Consider the following 19,867-nt stretch of genomic DNA (forward strand, 5'->3'; position numbering starts at 1 on the left):
AAGCAGCGAGCGAGAGCCCCAACGAGAGAGCGATGATAAAATCCATTTTTCTCGCTTGTTTACCGTTGGGGATAGTTGTTTTTCTTTACTGGCACGATATACAATCGACGAACTCCCAATAACAACAGTGTCCCCCAGGCTTGGAGCATGTTTAGAGGGGTTTTATCATGCACTACTATCCCCCCAATCTGATCAAACTTGTAGCAGTATACGATAAACAGTCTCTCATAATGTGCAGCATGTTATGATAGTTACAGAGAGCGATACGTGAGAGATTCTCTCAATTTTCTCAGGATTCAATCCCTGTACCCGACATAACGTGGATAAATACAGGCTGGAGCGGAAACAGCAAACCCGCCTATTCCTGGATAAAAAGCGCCGCCTGGAAGAGGTGGAATGCCAAGAGATGGAGTTGCTGTACCATTTCTCAAGAAACGCGGCAATTCTCTCAGAAGCTAAACGCATCCCGCAAAGGCTTTGTGCCACGAGCTGAAATGTGAGGGGATAAGTATGGGAGTATCTTGACGGACAGACGCGAGGTGATCGAAATTTGGAAGCAGCACCTGAACGGCGCGAGGATACAGGCAAAGAAGGGCAGGACAGCATAGGTGATGGCTACGTCAGCACAACGGACAGTGGAAACCGACCAACTCCCACGATTGGGGAAGTTAAGGATGCAATTCAACAGCTCAAGAACAACAAGACCGCTGGCAAGGATGGCATCGGAGCCGAACCCATCAAGATAGCCCGAAAAGGACGGCCGCTTAACTGCATCGGCTGATAGTCAGAATCTGGGAAACGGAACAGCTACCGGAGGAGTGGAAGCAAGGCGTTATATGTCCCACGTACAAAAAGGGCGACAAACTGGAGTGTGAAAATTATCGAGCAATCACTATCCTAAACGCCGTCTCCAAAGTGCTATCCCAGATTATCTTCCGTCGTCTTCCACCTATAGCAAACGAGTTTGTTGGTAGTTATCAAGCAGGTTTCATCGACGGCCGCTCGTCAACGGATCAGATCTTTTCCGTGCGGCAAATCCTCCAAAAATGCCGTGAGACCAGGTCCCTACGCACCACCTGTTCATTGATTTGAAAGCGGCATACGACAGTATCGGCGAAATTTCCTGCCTGCTGTTCAATATTGCACTTGAAGGTGTCATATGGAGAACCGGACTAAGCAGCCGAGGCACGATTTTCGAAATATCTGGACAATTTGTCTGCTTCGCGGACGATATGGATATCATTGTAAAAACAAATTTAAATGGTGGCAAATTTGTTCACTCTTTCTCCACCGTTACGCTTTTTGTATGAACATTTCCAAACCTTTTTTTTGTAACACATGAGCGTACCCCACCCCTTCGAGCGCTTGTAATTTGTGGACGGCACCTAATTGAGAAGAAAAGTTTAGTTTTCTTTCTTGCGTTTAAAAGTAATAAACTTGGGTAATGTTATATTTAGACACATTTTATTTTTCCATATGTTTATGAAATGAGATGCCAAGAGGCATATTAGGTGTGTAAATATTGATTCAAGCCATTTCATTTGCATCCTCAGATACTAGCAAACGCATCATATCTTCCGTAATAAGGCGCATTACACCGTTGAGTATCCAAACAATTAATGAAAATTGCACTGAAAGTAAAAGAAATTACATAAACAGAAACAATGATATTGAACGAATTACATGTTACACAGGTTATCAAGGTGATGCCCATTAATGTCGTAGTGAAAGCTAGTAGACCGATCACATTAGCATCTGGTATTCCCGTATTTTTCAGTCCAATTACACTTCCAATGCATCCAATGATCAGCCCAAGAAGGATCAGCACATAGATGGTAGAAATGAAGCGTAAATGATACTTGACGAATTCCAGTCGATTCTGAAACGAGAAAGTAATATAAATAAAGTTGTGTATCGGTTTTCGTACACTTTTCGGAGAAAATGAAGTGCCGTAAACACTATTTTCCAAATTTTCGTTGTGTTATTCTATGGAGTACAAATATTGTCAATTTTTTTTCGACGAAGACAGCATTTCATTTATCTCTATCAGCTATGGTAATCGATTTTTATCAAATCACTATTTACTAAAATTGGGTCTCCTGAATCTGTGTTTTTGATCAAACTATTGTTAAATTAAACTTTTCAAATCTGCATACTACGCCTAAATGTTGACAATTTCCTTTGAAAAAAGCACCTTATTCCAGAATAAACGGTTTTATGAACAAAAACTATGATTTTAATGCTGCACGATTTCAAGAATGAGTTCAGTAGTTCATTCTCAAGCTTACATGACATTTTTTGCTCCCAAAGTTTGCATATAGACTTGGCACAAATACAGACATTTTCAACAGCGTGGCATACACAAGAAAATTTGAATGTGTGCGATGCCAACGAAACTTACTTATTTCGGAATTACTTCGAAGATTCATCAAGGGATTTTACAAGAAATTTTTCCTAGATAATCTACTGCAATTTCTCCGGGGATTCCACCAATATAATAATAAATAATAATAAATTCAACATAGTTTGATATTCTATTAACTGACTGATAACGAAAACAATTGGAAGGCATTTTTCCCAAAGAATGATGATATACAGGAAGAATAATAAATTCAACAACAATAAAATCAACATCGGTAAACCTGGAAAAAAATATTTTTTCCGGTCCGCATAGCTATCCAACACCGGCTGAAAAATAAAATTATTGACATGAATAATTTACTTCTGATAGCCAATAGTACACATACCAACCTCGTCGTAAACGTTGTTGATTGATAATTATCAGTTAGATAGATTCGTTATTGACTTCTGGTGAAAAGAATGCTTGAAATAGATTCAACATTCATTCATTGTGCAAAAATTTTGGTTCTTTACACATTCAATAGTTTGACCACACGATCCTTTTTTTTGTAATGGTTGACAAAATAATCTTCCGACCAAATGTTCGTTCGACTAAACGTCATTGGAACAAATATCATTTGATAAAATGACCTAAAGCTTTTCGACCAAAAAAATGTTCCAAAACAATTCGTCCTAATGTCCATTCGACCGAATGTTCTTTCGACCAAATGTCATTCGACGAAATGCCCAAAAGACCTCTGGGAGAACGACTTTAGGACATTTCGTGGAATGGCATTTGGTCGAATGATGTTTGGTCGAATGGCGTTCGGTCGAATGACATTTGGTCGAAAGTAAGTATTTTTTCTTGTCGGAACTAATTCTGCAATTGAGGTGAACCAGCCTAGGGTTGAAAATCTCCATAATAAAGAAAAAAAATAATAATTCTGCAATAACAGAAATGCCTAAAAGAATTGCTGGAACATATTAAAATATATTTTACAGTCTTTCTTAAACACATCTCTGAACAAATTATGGAGATATCCTAGGGTAAGTTTTCCCCTTGGTTGTGGGTGTTCCTATAGTTGCGGTAGTGTCGTTTTCACTGATTTTATTACATTAGCCACAGATCCGACACTGCCAATCGACGTATTGGCTTGTTGATACACGGAATATTTGAAAAGAGCGTTAAAATTGCTTTAAAATTGATGAAATATCACTAAAATTGCTAAAACTGTTCTTGCTTGTACCAATAGTTGCGGTAAAGTGTTCCTATAGTGGAGGATCCCATAAGAAAACAACGGATACCGCAACTATAGGAACTCAAATTAAAAATATACCGCAACTAAAGGAACAGTATACCAATAGTGGAGGTATTATTTTTCACTGACATGCCGTGGATTACTGCGATGAAATATTTTTTTCTCATTAAGTCAATGGTCGTTACTTCCAGAGTTGTGTTTGATCCTTCGACCTTAACGCTTGCTCCTGCGGGGGCCGGCGATGGGGGCAGGATCAAACATGTCGCGCGTCGGTCGAGTGAAAGTGAAAAAGTGGCGTGATCCGTTAGTTGTATTTGATCCTTCGACCTTGACGCTTACTCCAGCGGGGCGGGTGTTGAGGGCAAGATCAAGCATGTCGCGCATCGGTCGATAAAAGGGAAAAAGTGCCGCGTTAGATTAGTCCTCTTTGATCTTTCGACGTTGACGCTTGCTCCTGGACAGTGCGTAAAGAAAGCCCGAGCAGTCGTCAGTTGTTTTCCCTCTCGGGTCGCGCGCCTATTTTCTCTGAGTGCTTTTATATAGCCGAGCAAACGAGTGAAGCTGAAAGTGGAGTGTTGCTGCTCAAGGATGACGGATCAATTGGTGAGCTCGTTTCATGCTACTATTTCTAAACTATAAAATATGTATGACTGTACATTTAATCATTACAACGGTGGGACGTAAACATGATTTTTCAAGAAACTTTGAATGGTTCGTCACTGTGAGTGTCGACATAAACTCTGATTCATAAATTATTTATGTCTAAATTTTTTTTCAAAATACTTTCTTCTTATTACCTTTATTTTTGTAATTAAAAAAAAAAACTTTGAATGGTTCGACACTACAAGTGTAGACTTTGCGAAAGGTTCACTTTATTCAACAAACTTTGAAAGGTTCGTCACCTCAAGTGTCGGCATAATTTTTCTCTACATAAATATTGTTCATATCAAATGAAAATATTATATTTACATATAAGCATGTTTATATCTCACAATTAATTATTCATCATGGTCTAATCGCTTATCAAAGTGAATCCTGTGACCCAACTATCCTTCCCATTAACAAAAATCCCTCCCAGTAACCTTTGTGGAGATGCAGAGGCAAACACGGTCTCCAAATAGTAAAGGTTACACACTAACATTCCTTCCCTCAATCCCACCTGACTGCAAGGACGTGGTCGGCGCCGTTATTGACCATGTATAAATAGAGGCACTAAATTATGCACACTGAAGAAGATTATGGCCAATCCCAGCCGAACTTCTAGTTGATTCTTTGTGCATTTTCACTGACTTCGGTCAATCACGGAAAAGCAACCATTGATATGTGTAGTCAGTCTAAGCTAAGCTAAGCTAAGTCAATGGTCGTTACTTCCCGTTACAACATTACCATGTACATTAATTGCTCTTCTTGAATTAAGGCAATTAAATGAAGTTCAATAGTGCTTAGTACTTCCACTATTGATACATCTACACTAAATGTATTGCGGGGAAATTTAAAAATGTGGATTGCTTCGCGGAAATAACGCGCAGCGAACAATCCCCGCATAGAACAAATGAACCACAGCAAGCACTGCAACTCTTGAGGAAGTAGATTCAATTCAATTCAATGACAGTAAGCAGCATGACGGTAGTTAAATTGCACAAACTTCTTCTCCTGAGCCGCAGCGTGAAAATTTAAATCATTTTCTTAGGTATGAGTTACTGTTTTCAAAACGGGTTGAACGAGTTGATGATCAGTAAATAATTCTATTCAGTTATCGAATTTTCGAGGTCATTGATTGAAATTAAAAAGGATATTCGGCAATGGCGATGTGGTCCGGAATCGTTCAAATGTTACATCATTTGAGAGAATAAGCGGTCCAACGACCAAGGAAGTTATAAATCGCTTGATCTCCCCAAATTTGTTCTGTCTAAAACTGTTTTTTTACTAGATACCCTCCTTCCCTCACCTCTTATTCAGTCTGATAACGTAGAGACACTTGATTCACTGACATGGTCTGGATAAGAGAACCAGAATACACAGGTTCTCTAATCCGGATTTTTGGTTATCTCTTATCAGAAAAAATCAACATAATGCATTTGGTGCTCCAGGCTAAAACTGCTCGTTGACAGTATACATAAACCAATATATTTCAATATTTGATGTCGCAGGTGACTATGATCAATATGATGGGAAATTTTCCAATAGATGACCCTGGATTTTCCAGGAATCATAATTTTTCTTGCAACGCATAATACCGTTTTGTCTCAAATTCCGAACAGACTCATATTCCGAACACTCGGTTTTTGTATGGCGATGTGGTTGAAATGTTTCGCTGAAATATGTCATCAAATTACTAGGAAATGGCAGTCAATTACAATTCAATTTAATCATCTTCAAATCTACTTTATACCTCGAGAGTAGTGATGATTCTCTAGTTCGAGGCCAGTATGACCAGCTTAGATAAATTAATTTGCGAAATTATTCATTCGAATGCGATTTATTCGTGTTGTTCGGAATTTGAATCAAGGTGTTCGGAATATGAGACAGAATGAACACAGTGTTCGGCATTTGAATCAAAATGATGTTCTATACTTTCACCTTAAATCAACACTAAACAATTTAAAATAAACATTTTTATTGGCTCATCCAACACCTAACAGTTGGACTTTGTGAAGAAAATTAAATTTTCACAAATACGAGCAAATTTATGCGCACCAGATTCATTTGAAGTCACTGTTGGCCTTAAGTGTTCGGAATATGAGTCAAAACGGTACTTCAAGAAAAATATAGCTATCGAAGAATTCTTTTTAGAATACTGGAACATGTATGGAATATTTCCAGAAAAAAATCTAGGAGCAATGTCTAAAGAATGAACGTGCGTATGAACTTCTGCATAAGATGTGTACCAGTTCCTTCTGAAACAGGTTCCACGTTCCCTTGCGTCCAAAGTGGCCATAATTACAAAAAAAGTCCAGGGTTTCATTCTCCTGTTTAATATCATCCATATAAAACTAAAAGAAAATCGGTTTAAAAATATATTTTTAAGAGCGTTTCAGGGTCATGCATAATGTGTAACTTTTTCTTAACGCATAAGGAAGCTTCAAATCATTCAGAAGCTCATCAGAACTGGTATGGGAATGCATAACACTGCAAAAGCAATTGGTCATTAAGAACTATTCTGCGGTGTATCTTAATGTGTAATACGAATGGAATTGAAACAATAGGAGGATCAAATGATACAGTCAAACCTTAAGACATTCTACACTGTTCATAACTCTAAATAAAAAGGTACCGTAAAACGGGGTAACTTTGATAGTTTTTTCGAAGAAAACTTGAATATTTATGCATGCTTTTTCAAAGAATTATAATTTATATTTTTAAAACAAGTACTGGCATTCTAGCTATCGATTAAAGTCGATAGATTGCCGAAAGATTTATTTTGAATGGATTTATAATTTTTCATATAATCGAAAGTCGGTTTTCTGTTTTGGGGTAACTTTGATAGTGGAGTGTGAATCGAACAAATTGAATGAATAATGAACATTTGTAGGGCATTGCATACCTCAAGGCGTTTAACGTTATATGGAAATTTCTGACTTAGATTACAAAAATGGTCCCAGTTTGTGAAAATGCTCTTCGCTAAGAGATTTGAGACCGTATTCAAGTTCTATGATAACTAGGCTGTCAAAGATAAGTGGCTAAATATTCAAAACTACATCAAATAGTGATCGTAGAACAGATTGTTTGTAAGCGTTTCGAAAATGCTAAAATTATGTCAATTTTAAATATTCGTATAAAAAGCTTCAAATGTTCTTGATTCAAATGAAAACAGCTCATACATGAAGTGTCATAGTAATATTCTTTAGTTTTGTATTCGTTTTGCTTAACTGATTAACAGAAATTATGATATTTCGTTTAGTATGTAGTGTGTTCCGCACTATCAAAGTTACCCGCATTATCAAAGATACCCCGTTTTACGGTAACGGAAAAGTCTGAAGTTTGAACAAAAAATCCTTAAGCAAGAATCCCACATTCTCGCAGGACATTGTCCGATAAACAGAATTGTTTGAATAAAATCAATCGTGTCAAACTGATGCCTGTCAATTCTGCGACTATAATTGCATTTACACTGTGACTAGGGTTTTCAATCCCGGGAACATTTCCCGGGAAATGAGATTTCCCGGGATTCCCGTTTCTCGGGAAATGATTTTCTGTTTCCCGGGATTCCCGTATTTCCCGGGAAGATCTGTCTCAATGAAGAATTGAGTATCTATATTCAAGTAAACTATTGCACAATTTACATTTCATATCATACCAACAAATTTCCTCACTAGATTACTAATTATATTTTGATGTTTATTGGTGTTTTTTTTTGTAATCGAATAGTTATTAATGAATGCATATATTTTTGACGATATGTTTTTCCAAGAAAGTTCATATGCAATACAATATAAAGGAACATTCGAGAGATTTATTCCATGATTTGAGTAGGTTTATATACTTTTTATGAGTTCTATATTTTTGTTGCTTTCTATACGAGCTTGGACCTCGTTGATCCATCTCGCTTACGGTTTCTATTAAATGTAACAGTCACAATTTTTAACGAAACACTCTAGTTGGTTTTTATTATAGTGTTCGAAATGATTGATTAAGGGGTCTATTTTATAAGTCGAGTCGATCAAAAACGACTCGACTGGAGTCACTGTCGACCAAAAATTTAGCTCAACACGACTCTGTCACTCGAATTATTCGACAGTTGTCCACTCTATGTGACAGGAGTAATATGGTAGTCGATGGGTGACTTCTGAAATATGAATGCCTTCTGTGTTCGACAGTGACTGCAGACGAGTCACATAAAATGGTTCGATTTACAAAATAGACTCCTAAATGATGACAAGTATTATTTGAATTTAAGATGATTTGTCTAGCATGACCTGATGAAGGCTTCAACTATCAAAAAACGAAACCAACAGATATTTTTGGAGAAACTCACAAATAAGAGAAATAATCGTGGCAATTTACTGTTCTAAAATATAATATACATTAAATATAGAAAGGGACGAATGTCCTACGGGTTAAAGTCCTTCTCAAATCAAACAACAACAACAACATTAAATATAAAAAAATCATAGAACTCCATCAAATTAGCTTAATTTACAGGTTTTTAAGGTTTTCCCGGGATCCCAGGAATTCCCGGGAAATGACAATTTTATTTCCCGTTTCCCGGGAAGCCAAATTCCGGGAAAATTGAAAACTCTAACTGTGACTGTCCAGCGTTGTGTGCATGTAGAAGACAGTTTTTCAATAAGGGCATTTTAAGTCCTTTTAAAATAAGGTTAGAAAATCCAATCTGGCTGATGGTTTAATTCTAACAATCATATCGGAGTCGAGAGTATTTACCCCAAATGGTAATTCGTCGACCTAAAAGAATGCTAAATTAAACAGAGATATACTACAATAGATCGACTTCATGGTCGCAGTGGCTCAAATCCCCAAAAAAAAAACTGAAGGTTGGTTTTTATGGCTATCTTGATGGTCCCTTGGATTTTGTATTCTTCAATTCGATAGCTCCTATACGCAATTTCTCATCGTAATAGGCTGTTTTTCATAACGCCATTCTGTCATGAAATGGCCCAATTTCCTGCACTGAAGTATGCAGTGCGGGAACAGTCATTACGCAACTGAAGCCAGTGCTTTAATGATTCATTACGCAACAGTTTTGAGTTGCGTAATGAATCATTACACAACAATTTTTCAGAAATTGTAAAATAATGGTGAATGCCTTCCGATATAATTTCTGATACCCTCAAGTGGTCTTCTACGAAATTTGTGAAAAATGTTGTACGTAACTCGTTGCAGAAATTGATTTTTACAGCACTCGTCGTTATTATAATTATAAATTTACGACTCGTGCTGTAAAAATCATCATTCTGCAACTTGTTCCGTAAACTACTATAAACGTATCTTAGAATACTGTCTCCGAGATCATGTTATGCACAAACAATTTTAGCAATAATCACATCAAGTCATCAGTGTAACTCACCATTATCATTCCCAACATAAGAAAAGCATTGAATACTAAGCAAATCAAAGATCCAATAAGCACTATGATACTGACACCGCTGATACTGTCACCTTTAAGGAAACAAATTACTATTAAAACAACCAACACTCCAGTTCGAATTCTGCGCACATACCATCAACCCTAGCCAATTTCACTGTATTGCTAGAATTTATAATCAACAAAATCGATGCAGTCAAACACAACCCGGCGTAGATGTAGCCCATAACACCGAAATGCCTATTTGATGCCATTTCAATGGAGTAAGAACTATCGATGAAGCACTACGAGATTACGACATGGACTGTTTAACTACCGCTTGTGAACTGACATATCACTGCAAATCCAGACTTGATCACTCCAATCCATGTTTATGCTCCGTCCCGATTTCTAATGACAAATACACTTTGTCCTGCAGCCAAGAAGCTATGTATAATGCTGATCTTGGCGCGATACGATGATGGAAACCGTGATCGCGACAGTGGAATGGTTGGTTTGAATGCAGATGAAATTCAAGATAGGATGACGCTGCAGAACAAAGTATTACCAAGAAGCAAGCCTATCTTGCGCACTCATAAATAATGAAATTATTTAAATGCTATTTGCACGTCTGCAAGAATCTAGATATTGAGTTTGAGGTTCAATTCAGGAGCTTTTTTAAAACGTTTGAACATACCAGCTATCGCATCATTGAAGCAGGATCAGATTCCTCGTACGTTTCTGCAATTCACTCTACAACAGAGTTTTTGCATAGCGCCCTGTTTTTGCTTATCTCGTTTAATTGTTTCACTTTCTTTTATAAGCTTTTACTGAAAATTATTTGGAACTTTGTGGGCTTCGGAGCCGTGCAATTAGTGTTAGTAACCATTAAGACGCATCGAGTCAAGGGGTGTGGGTTCGATTCCCACTTCAGTTCAAAAAACTTTTCGTCAGGAAGGTTTTTCGACTGTGCCACTGGGCGTTGCATGCTAGTCCGTTGTCTAGTGTGGTGCTTCCTTCAAAGAGCAAATCGTCGACATGTCGGGGACTTAAAAAAAAATCCGAACCGTTTCGTTTATCGCAGGCCTGTCCAACCTTTTTGAATCGCGGGCCAAATCTCAGAATTATTATTGTGCGGCGGGCCAAAGCAAGAATTTCCAATTCTAATCTAATAAAAGTTATAATTTTTCACATACAAAGGTATCGACCGTGATAATTATATTTTGAATTTATTTATCGGTATATAGGGGAAGGGGTGGTAAAATGAACACCTTAAGGATATCATCTTGTTTCTGATAGAAAAACGAGGTATTTGTATAGTTCAATCGCAGAACATCAAAAATAAAGATGTAATCTATAGCAGCTACATGGATTCAGACTGAAATAGCTAAATTTTCACATATTTTCATCGCTATCAAAAAGTGTTGCAAATGTTCATTTTACCTGCACTATGTGGGTAAAATGAACAGCGGTAGGTGGTAAAATGAACACCATGCAAAAAACGTGAGCAAAACAAATATTTCTGAAAATTTTCATTGCCCCACCGAAAATACATCCAATAATGATTGTAACCCATTCAAAAAGAATTCTAAAGGTATCAGACTTGACATCATACCATAACGATATTTACCTCACTGAAAAACCTCAAGTTTTCCAAGCTAAAAGTTACATCAGCTCTAATTTTCAAGCGTGGTTTTCTAAAATCTTAGTTTTTGTCGATATTTTCACTTTAATTGACCTACGTATCAACTCGAACACTCAGATTGATGCTCTAAATCGTCTGTGCGTGATAAAAATTCATCGAAATTTGTTTTTTCTCGGTAAAAGGTTTGGTGTTCATTTTACCACCACTTCCCCTAGGTCTATTTTGCTCGAAGTAAGAGGGAGCATGGAGAAAAAAGCAATGAATACTAGATGGAGGGAATGAAGGGAACGGCGAGAGAAATTGGATTTAGATGTTGAAGAGAGACCATATGAAACAGTATTACTTGAAACGTCCTTCCTTATGGATAATGGGTCGTTTAAGGGTTTATGGACAAAAGGTCGAAAGGTCAAAAGGTCGAAAGTGATTTGCTTGGTGGGAAATTTTTCCATCTTTGAAAAAAGATTTTCGACCTCTTGTCCCCTCATTTTTGTTTTTCGACCTTCTGTCCTTTCGACCTTTTGTCATAGATTCGACATCACTAACGTATAATATACCTTTCACTATTATTTTAATGTAACTAATCAAATTTCGTTTAAAATGGTTGAATGACTGGGAGTTTTTAATCTCTTCAGGAAGTTGATTGAATAAGCTTGGCCCCAAATTCACAAACCTTTTTATTGCTGTCTCTGTCCTGAAACTAGTCCGTTGTAATAGGTGGGCGTAACGTGTTTGGTGTTGATCTTGAAAGTTTCCACAATACTCCACACAACGATGATTAGCTGGCTACCAACTCTCTTACATGGACATCCCATAGTAATTTTTCGTCGATGTGTACGCCTAGATATTTGAAACTAGATACTTCCTCAATAATTTCTCCATTTATACGCAGAACAGGATGTGATGAAATGTAGCTATCTTTTGTGCCACAACCATTATCTTCGTTTTCTTCAGGTTCAGTGATAGAAGATTATTCTCAAGATATTTCATCATTAGGTGGAGGTGATTTGACATATTTCGATACAGGTCGGGAACTGAATTGCATTCATAAGAAATTGCAGTGTCGTCAGCGAACAATCTTGGTTGACCTATCATTTGGAGCTTGGCAACATCATTAACGTAGATTAAAAATAGTAGGGGTCCAAGGTTGCTGCCCTGTAGGACGCCACAGGTAACATACTGCTCGTTCTGCCAATTATTACTTTTTGCTGCCTGCCGAGTAAATAACTACTCAGGAGATTATGGCGATCCCACGAATTCCATAGTGTTCAAGCTTTTTTATGAGTATTGAGTGGTTAATGGTATCGAAAGCCTTAGACAAGTCCAAGAACATGACCGCGGCAACCATTTTTTTTATCCATTGAGAGCGCAATATCATCCACCAATTCCAAGATTGCCACTTCAGTTGATGAGCCTTGTCGGAACCCAAATTGCCGTTCATAAAGCTGGTTTGTACATTCAAGAAAACTGAATAATCGTGTGTACAGCAATTTTTCAAACACCTTGTTGTTGAGATGGGTCTGTAGTTGGTTGGGGTTTTAGGATCACCTCCTTTAAAGATTGGATGTACAATCGCTTTTTTCAAACAGTCCGGATTGAATCCAGAACTAATGCTGTCATTGAAGCAAAAACATATTATTTCGCAGAAAGACACACCATGTAGTTTGAGTGCACGTATGGGAAACCTGTCATCACCCGTGGCTTTTGAGCTATCTAGTGAACGAGTTATGTTCAATACTTCCGACTGTTATGCAGGTCTCAAGAAAATAGACCTAGCTGATACCTCCATTGTTCTGAACTTATTTATATCACCGTCTGATGGAAGGCTTCTTGCATTATTTTCTCCGATGGATGAGAAGAAGTTGTTGAAGACATTTGCAATTTCTTTGGTGTCACTAATCTGGCGCCCGTCCACTTCTTACTTGTATTGCTTATCTATACCAACACGTTTTCCCAAAAGTTCATTAAATCTGCTCCACAGTTGCTTGGCCTTATTTACCAAGAATATCCGTTGATAGTAAGAAGACTTGTCATGTCTCTTGGCTTCAGTGAGCTTTCTATTCGCATGGGTTAGAAGATCTTTGATATGCTGGTTCTGCCGGTCCCGTTTCAACCTTTGGAAAAGATTGTTTGAGATTTTTCCCAGCATCCAGATATCAAAATTGAACCATGAGCAGTAGTTGGCCTTCAATTTTACCTGGATTGTATAACTCTTCTTAAAATGCTGTGTTAGTTGCGCATACTGCTCCGTAATGACTTTTCATCAAAAAACCTCCTAGAAGGTCAGAGGTTCTTCCAAGGGTTAAGGTAATGTTAATAATTGCATCTACAGTGAGAGGCAAAATAAAGTGCCCACCTTACCAGTTTTCGAATTTCTCTCATTGATTTGGTTCAAATTAAAGTTAACACACCTAAATCTTTTGTGATATTTTATTTTTGATGTTCTTTTAAAGTTGCACTTACGAAATTTTGATTAAAAAAAGAATTTTACTTAAAGAAAAAGAAAATCAATTTGTATTGAAAAAAAAGTAGTGACAAAAATAAGTGCCCACTTCCTTCTTGGCCCCAGAAAAGATGATTTAAGAAAAATAAAAAGCAATTTAATAGTTAATGTGTCCTCCTTTGGCCTTAAGGACTTGCTGGAGGCTCTTCGGCATGCTTTTCACCAGGTTTTGTAGGTGTTGTGGATCTAGTTCTTCCCAGGCGCGCTCCAAGGCTTCAAAATAATTATTTTTGTTGGTAACACCAGTTTTTTCAACCCTAGCATCGAGAATCGCCCACAAATTCTCGATGGGGTTGAGGTCTGGGCTTTGTGGAGGCCATTCCAGCGGTTTAATCCGACAAGACCGGAAGAAAGACTTGGTCTTCTTTCCAGTATGCTTCGGGTCGTTGTTCTATAGAAATATGAATTTCTCTTCAAGGCCCGTCTGGATCAGCGAAACCTCCAGATTTTCCAGCAAGATGTTAATGTAGGAATCTGCCGTCATTATTCCGTCGATTTTCACGACGCTTCCTACTCCACTCCATGAAAAACACCCCCAGACCATCACATTTCATCACATCACACTTCCATGCGTCACCGTTCCTTGGATGTGGCGCTCCTGAAGCTCGAGCTGTCTAACCGAGAGCGGCGGGCTCGTGTGTGATGCAGAGCACCACATCCAAGGAACGGTGAAGCATGGAGGAGGAAATGTGATGGTCTGGGGGTGTTTTTCATGGAGTGGAGTAGAAAACCTCGTGAAAATCGACGGAATAATGATGGCAGATTCCTACATTAACATCTTGCTGGAAAATCTGGAGGTTTCGCTGATCCAGACGGGCCTTGAAGAGAAATTCATATTTCTATAGAACAACGACCCGAAGCATACTGGAAAGAAGACCAAGTCTTTTTTCCGGTCTTGTCGGATTAAACCGCTGGAATGGCCTCCACAAAGCCCAGACCTCAACCCCATCGAGAATTTGTGGGCGATTCTCGATGCCAGGGTTGAAAAAACTGGTGTTACCAACAAAAATAATTATTTTGAAGCCTTGGAGCGCGCCTGGGAAGAACTAGATCCACAACACCTACAAAACCTGGTGAAAAGCATGCCGAAGAGCCTCCAGCAAGTCCTTAAGGCCAAAGGAGGACACATTAACTATTAAATTGCTTTTTATTTTTCTTAAATCATCTTTTCTGGGGCCAAGAAGGAAGTGGGCACTTATTTTTGTCACTACTTTTTTTTCAATACAAATTGATTTTCTTTTTCTTTAAGTAAAATTCTTTTTTTTATCAAAATTTCGTAAGTGCAACTTTAAAAGAACATCAAAAATAAAATATCACAAAAGATTTAGGTGTGTTAACTTTAATTTGAACCAAATCAATGAGAGAAATTCGAAAACAGGTAAGGTGGGCACTTTATTTTGCCTCTCACTGTAAATAAGCAATCAATTCGATGCTTTACACAAATTATCCAAACATCTTACCGTACCAGCGGGCTCAGCGCAGGCTCTTTGGTTCTAGTGAGAAAGCAAAGGCTGACGCCAACCGTAATCAGTTGTTCCGAATTTGGAGGATTTAGGCAGGAGATCTTGAACAGCATTAAGGTTTCCTTCCAAATCGCAGAAAAAGAAGACTGCCGCGTTTTGCCGGAAACTTTTAAACATTGCGAGTTTCTTGTCAAACATCTTTTAGAGGTGAGCCAAAATATTTGAAATTATGACAAAACTGATATTTGTTCAAGGCCTTATTAAAAGGTATCTCAAGTGACTACAAGTCACCTGAAGAAATCAAAAATGGAATGAATTATTTACTTGGATTTTCCCCGATCCAAGTAATCGCCATGATGATTGGATGAGAGCCTAATCTAGCATTCGTCTGAAAAAGCTTTCTCAAGAATATTATTTAGTTCACTTATTGAGGATTTTGCCCTCCAATAGACTCACACCTAAATAATTTTGTCCCACCATAATATTCTCCCACCATGTTTGCCATATATTGGATGGCGTCGTAGCTAACAAAACCAACAAGTAACGCACATGTAACGCATTATGTTGGATTGTACATTGAATGCAATTTGCGTGCTTCTATGAAAGTGCCATATAAACCGACGTGTGAGTATTTATTTTTCCTCGTTGAAGATGTGTACGATAATCTATTCCTCAACTAAACGAACAATAAAAAAAAGTGATTTAGGTAACATCAAAGCTTTGGGAGAAGCAAAACGCATGTTTGATGTCCATGCAAAAGGGTAACGACTGTGTATTTCGTTTTTAAACGGTAACAGTTGACGCCAGCGGCAAATAGTTCAGACAACAACCTTTCGAGCATTCAGTTTCTGTCATTAGCTGCCGAGTGGCGACACTTATGTTTGAATTCCCTTCACTGATTTATTGTTCGTTTAGTTGAGGAATAGATTCTCGTGCACATTTTCAACGTGGAAAAATAAATACTCACACGTCAGTTTATATGGCACTTTTATAGAAGCACGCACCTTGCATTCAATGTACAATCCAACATAATGCGTTACATGTGCGTTACTTGTTGGTTTTGTTAGCTACGACGCCATCCAATATATGGCAAACATGGTGGGAGAATATTTTGGTGTGACAAAATTATTTAGGTGTGAGTCTATTAGAGGGCAAAATCCTCAATACTGACGTTGGATTCTCAAATTTATCAAACTTCCAACACAAGCGCATGGAAGTATGGTAGTTGAGAACTGTCAAAATGTATGGAAAATAATTAAAAACGTAAATTTCTTGTAATTAGGAAACTGGTTCGAAAAAGTAGAGATTAGAATCAAGCATAATATGAATAAATATCCTTTTGTGTTTAGTTCATTTTCCGTGATACGTTCTTTGCCTCAGGATTTTGTTTTTACTAACACTGGATAAGAGTGCCTTTTCAATTTTGAACGTCGCCCTATCCAAGCAGGCAAAATTAGGCATTTCACGCAAATTATCTTTCTTTCGCACTTCAACAAAACTTGAAAACAATGGTGCCAGTACCTGTCAACTTTGACAGGTACTGGCACCATTGTTTTCAGATTTCTCAAAGGAGGGAAAGAGAGCGATTTTATGATGACGTATTGTTCGTTTAGTTGAGGAATAGATTATCGTGCACATCTTCAACGAGGAAAAATAAATACTCACACGTCGGTTTATATGGCACTTTCATAGAAGCACGCAAATTGCATTCAATGTACAATCCAACATAATGCGTTACATGTGCGTTACTTGTTGGTTTTGTTAGCTACGACGCCATCCAATATATGGCAAACATGGTGGGAGAATATTATGGTGGGACAAAATTATTTAGGTGTGAGTCTATTGGAGGGCAAAATCCTCAATAAATATTTAGTAATATTTAGCCCATAAAAGTTCTCCAAGAAAGCGATTCCAAAAAATAGTTTGTCTTAAGAAGGCGGAAGTCAAAACAAGTTTAGAAAACACTACTCTAATGAATCCAAATATTTTTTTAAAAATTTTGAATTGGTGTGCTCGTTCTTTGGAGCTCAAAAGACACGAACAAGCATGCTCCAGTAGGAGAGCCGTGAAACATTCCTGACGGAAAGTTTCAATGGCTCAAGCGGGAATCGAACCAGCACCCCATGACGCAATGTCATTAAATGACTGACGACATTAACCGGTCACGAATCCCAAGCCAAGAGATCCAAACTTTTTTGTTTGAGGAAATGATCGCATGGATCGAGCATGTAGTGGAGTTGCTATCATCATTCATAGGCGTATAAAACATCAACTCAGCCATTCCATGAAAAACCGATCTAGTGGGTCATCGAATCCCGTAAAAATTTGCTATTTTGTTCCTTATCTGAAATAAGGATACACGTGTTTTTGGATTTTTTGATTAGGGTGACCATTTCCGAAATAGGGTGACCAGAAAATCGCGACTATGCATTTTTTTTTAAATCATATCTTTTGAACTGCTTGACCGATTTTTAATTTTCTTGGACGAAATGAAACCTAATGATTTTGAAAAATATAAAATTTGGGTGAGCTGTTCTAAAGTTATGATTTTTTTTAAATAAAAAATCTTATGCGCTAAAACCTATAGTGTGTGCCGAAATATGTATTTCAAAAACTAAAAAACATAGGGGGAAATCCCCCAGTACCGGACACTTAAGCCACTAAATTCATAATAAAAAAAATATTGGTTTTAGGTGTCCTGTTACCCATTTATGATAAATATTATCATATTTATAGTGTAGAAAAATATATTTGAAAATGTAAATATGAATTTTGACATTGCATTTTGATGATATATTTTAGTACCAAATTTATCGATCTTAAGAGGTGGCACTCGATACCGGACACGATCTGGAAATGCCTCGAGTTTTGTAAATTTAGACATCATTGAATGTTTTTATTATAGGAATAGTATTTTATTACCAATTCAATGCATTTGCAATTTATTTATTTATTTATTTATTTATTTATTTATTTATTTTCAACTAATAATTTTGAAAGAGGGAAAAGCCCCTTTGAGTGATTTTAAGTAAAAATCTTCTCAAAAAGGCACAAAACCTCTTTATCTTTTCTAAAACATTATAAAATAAGAAATTTAAAACTAAAGGTTCATCCGGAAAATGCATTTGCAATGTTTAAAAGAACAATTTGAGTTTTTCTTAGTTTGCAAGATGTTGATCAAAAACCTGTTTCATATATGACGAAAAAGAGTGCATTTTTTTGATGTTGTTCAGAATGTTCATCATTCTTAATTTTATTGCATGTTTGATACCATGATCGACGGAATTTATGAAAAATTAATGTATTTTGAGACACTGATGCCAAAAATTACAAACATATCATATAAAAATCAATCTGTCCGAAACTGGGGACAGGAGGTGCTTGACCTGAATTGTAATTTGTTCACATTTAGTTCAATTATGGTACAAAATACATTCATACTATCAAATTATGATTATTTTGGATCATGCTTGCGTGATCCAAAGTATTTTGTCATATTCCAAATAATTACTGAATAGGCTCAAATTTAAGGCGATACGTCAATTTTTTTACGATTTTCAAACATTTCTCCTTTTTAAAAAGGAATGCATATTTCAAGGATGTGTTATTCTACGCAAACATTAGTCTCCAAAATAGGTTTCTTTTCTTCAAACAAACCATTTTGATTGGACCATGATTTCTCAATTTTTCGAGTTTGTCCGGTATTGAGTGCTGTCCGGTATTGGGGGATCTCCCCCTACATTGCTGAAAATTTGACAGTAAATGTAAAATTTTCTAAACTTTCAAGACAAAATGAGAACAGCAATAGTCCCTTTGGTCCCGAGGCTTTTAAGGTGAAGATGAATTGAAGCCAAACCTCAAATTTTCAAGAGCACAAATCTGGAGAACTAAACACCCGTTTGAGTTCAAAATTTAATCGATTGGTCACCACCAGCTGTTGACCAATCGATTAAGTTTTCAGTTTAATCGGATGTTTGGGTCTCCAGATTTGTGCTCTTGAAAATTTGAGAAATGGCTTCGATGCATCTTCACCTTAAAACACGAAATAAACGGATTTTTTTTAAATATATTTTTCATGTAAGAACAAGCCAAAATCTTTAGCTTTTATTTCGTCCAAGAAAATTGAAAATCAGTCAAGCGATTCAGAAGTTATGATTTTGAAAAAAATAAATAAAAATTATGCTATGTCGCGATTTTTATGGTCACCCTAATCAAACAATCCATAAACACGTTTATCTTTATTTCGGATAAGGAACAAAATAACTAATTTTTCACGGAATTCAGTGACCCACTAGAACTTTCACCATCATTGGAAACCAAAATTATTCAAGCTTCGAGTGTTTCTTGTTGTTGAAACACAGCTTGGTCAATATGCTTTCATAACTGTCTATTTGCCTCTTCAATGCACTGGGCAGCAAGTACATTTGGTAACTTTAATGCCAAACGTCATTCGTGGAATATTTAATAAAGCAATTCTAACAACAGAGTTTTATAGTCAGGATATTTCTCAGCTCAATACCCTAGTAGGGCGTTTTTCCTGCAGTGCTCAGTAGCTTTCCGAACTTTTCGGCTATTGAGCATCCACGGTAATCCGTTGATAAATAAAAGTATGTAGAGTTAAATATATTTTAGAGGACA

General features: G+C 37.1%; 1 protein-coding gene across 1 annotated transcript; it reads right to left on the reverse strand.

Moving 5' to 3' along the window:
- Positions 1–1,442: 1,442 nt before the first annotated feature.
- On the reverse strand, positions 1,443–10,129 carry LOC5572996. The gene is made up of 4 exons (XM_001654274.2): positions 9,779–10,129; positions 9,625–9,716; positions 1,684–1,879; positions 1,443–1,631 (listed from the first exon to the last, which is right to left on the reverse strand). Exons 1-4 carry the CDS (start codon positions 9,894–9,896, stop codon positions 1,528–1,530), a joined length of 510 nt encoding a protein of 169 aa, XP_001654324.2. The 5' UTR covers positions 9,897–10,129; the 3' UTR covers positions 1,443–1,527.
- Positions 10,130–19,867: the final 9,738 nt, after the last annotated feature.

Source organism: Aedes aegypti, chromosome 3 (genome assembly GCF_002204515.2).
Source record: "Aedes aegypti strain LVP_AGWG chromosome 3, AaegL5.0 Primary Assembly, whole genome shotgun sequence".
In the NCBI taxonomy this organism is placed as follows: domain Eukaryota; kingdom Metazoa; phylum Arthropoda; class Insecta; order Diptera; family Culicidae; genus Aedes; species Aedes aegypti.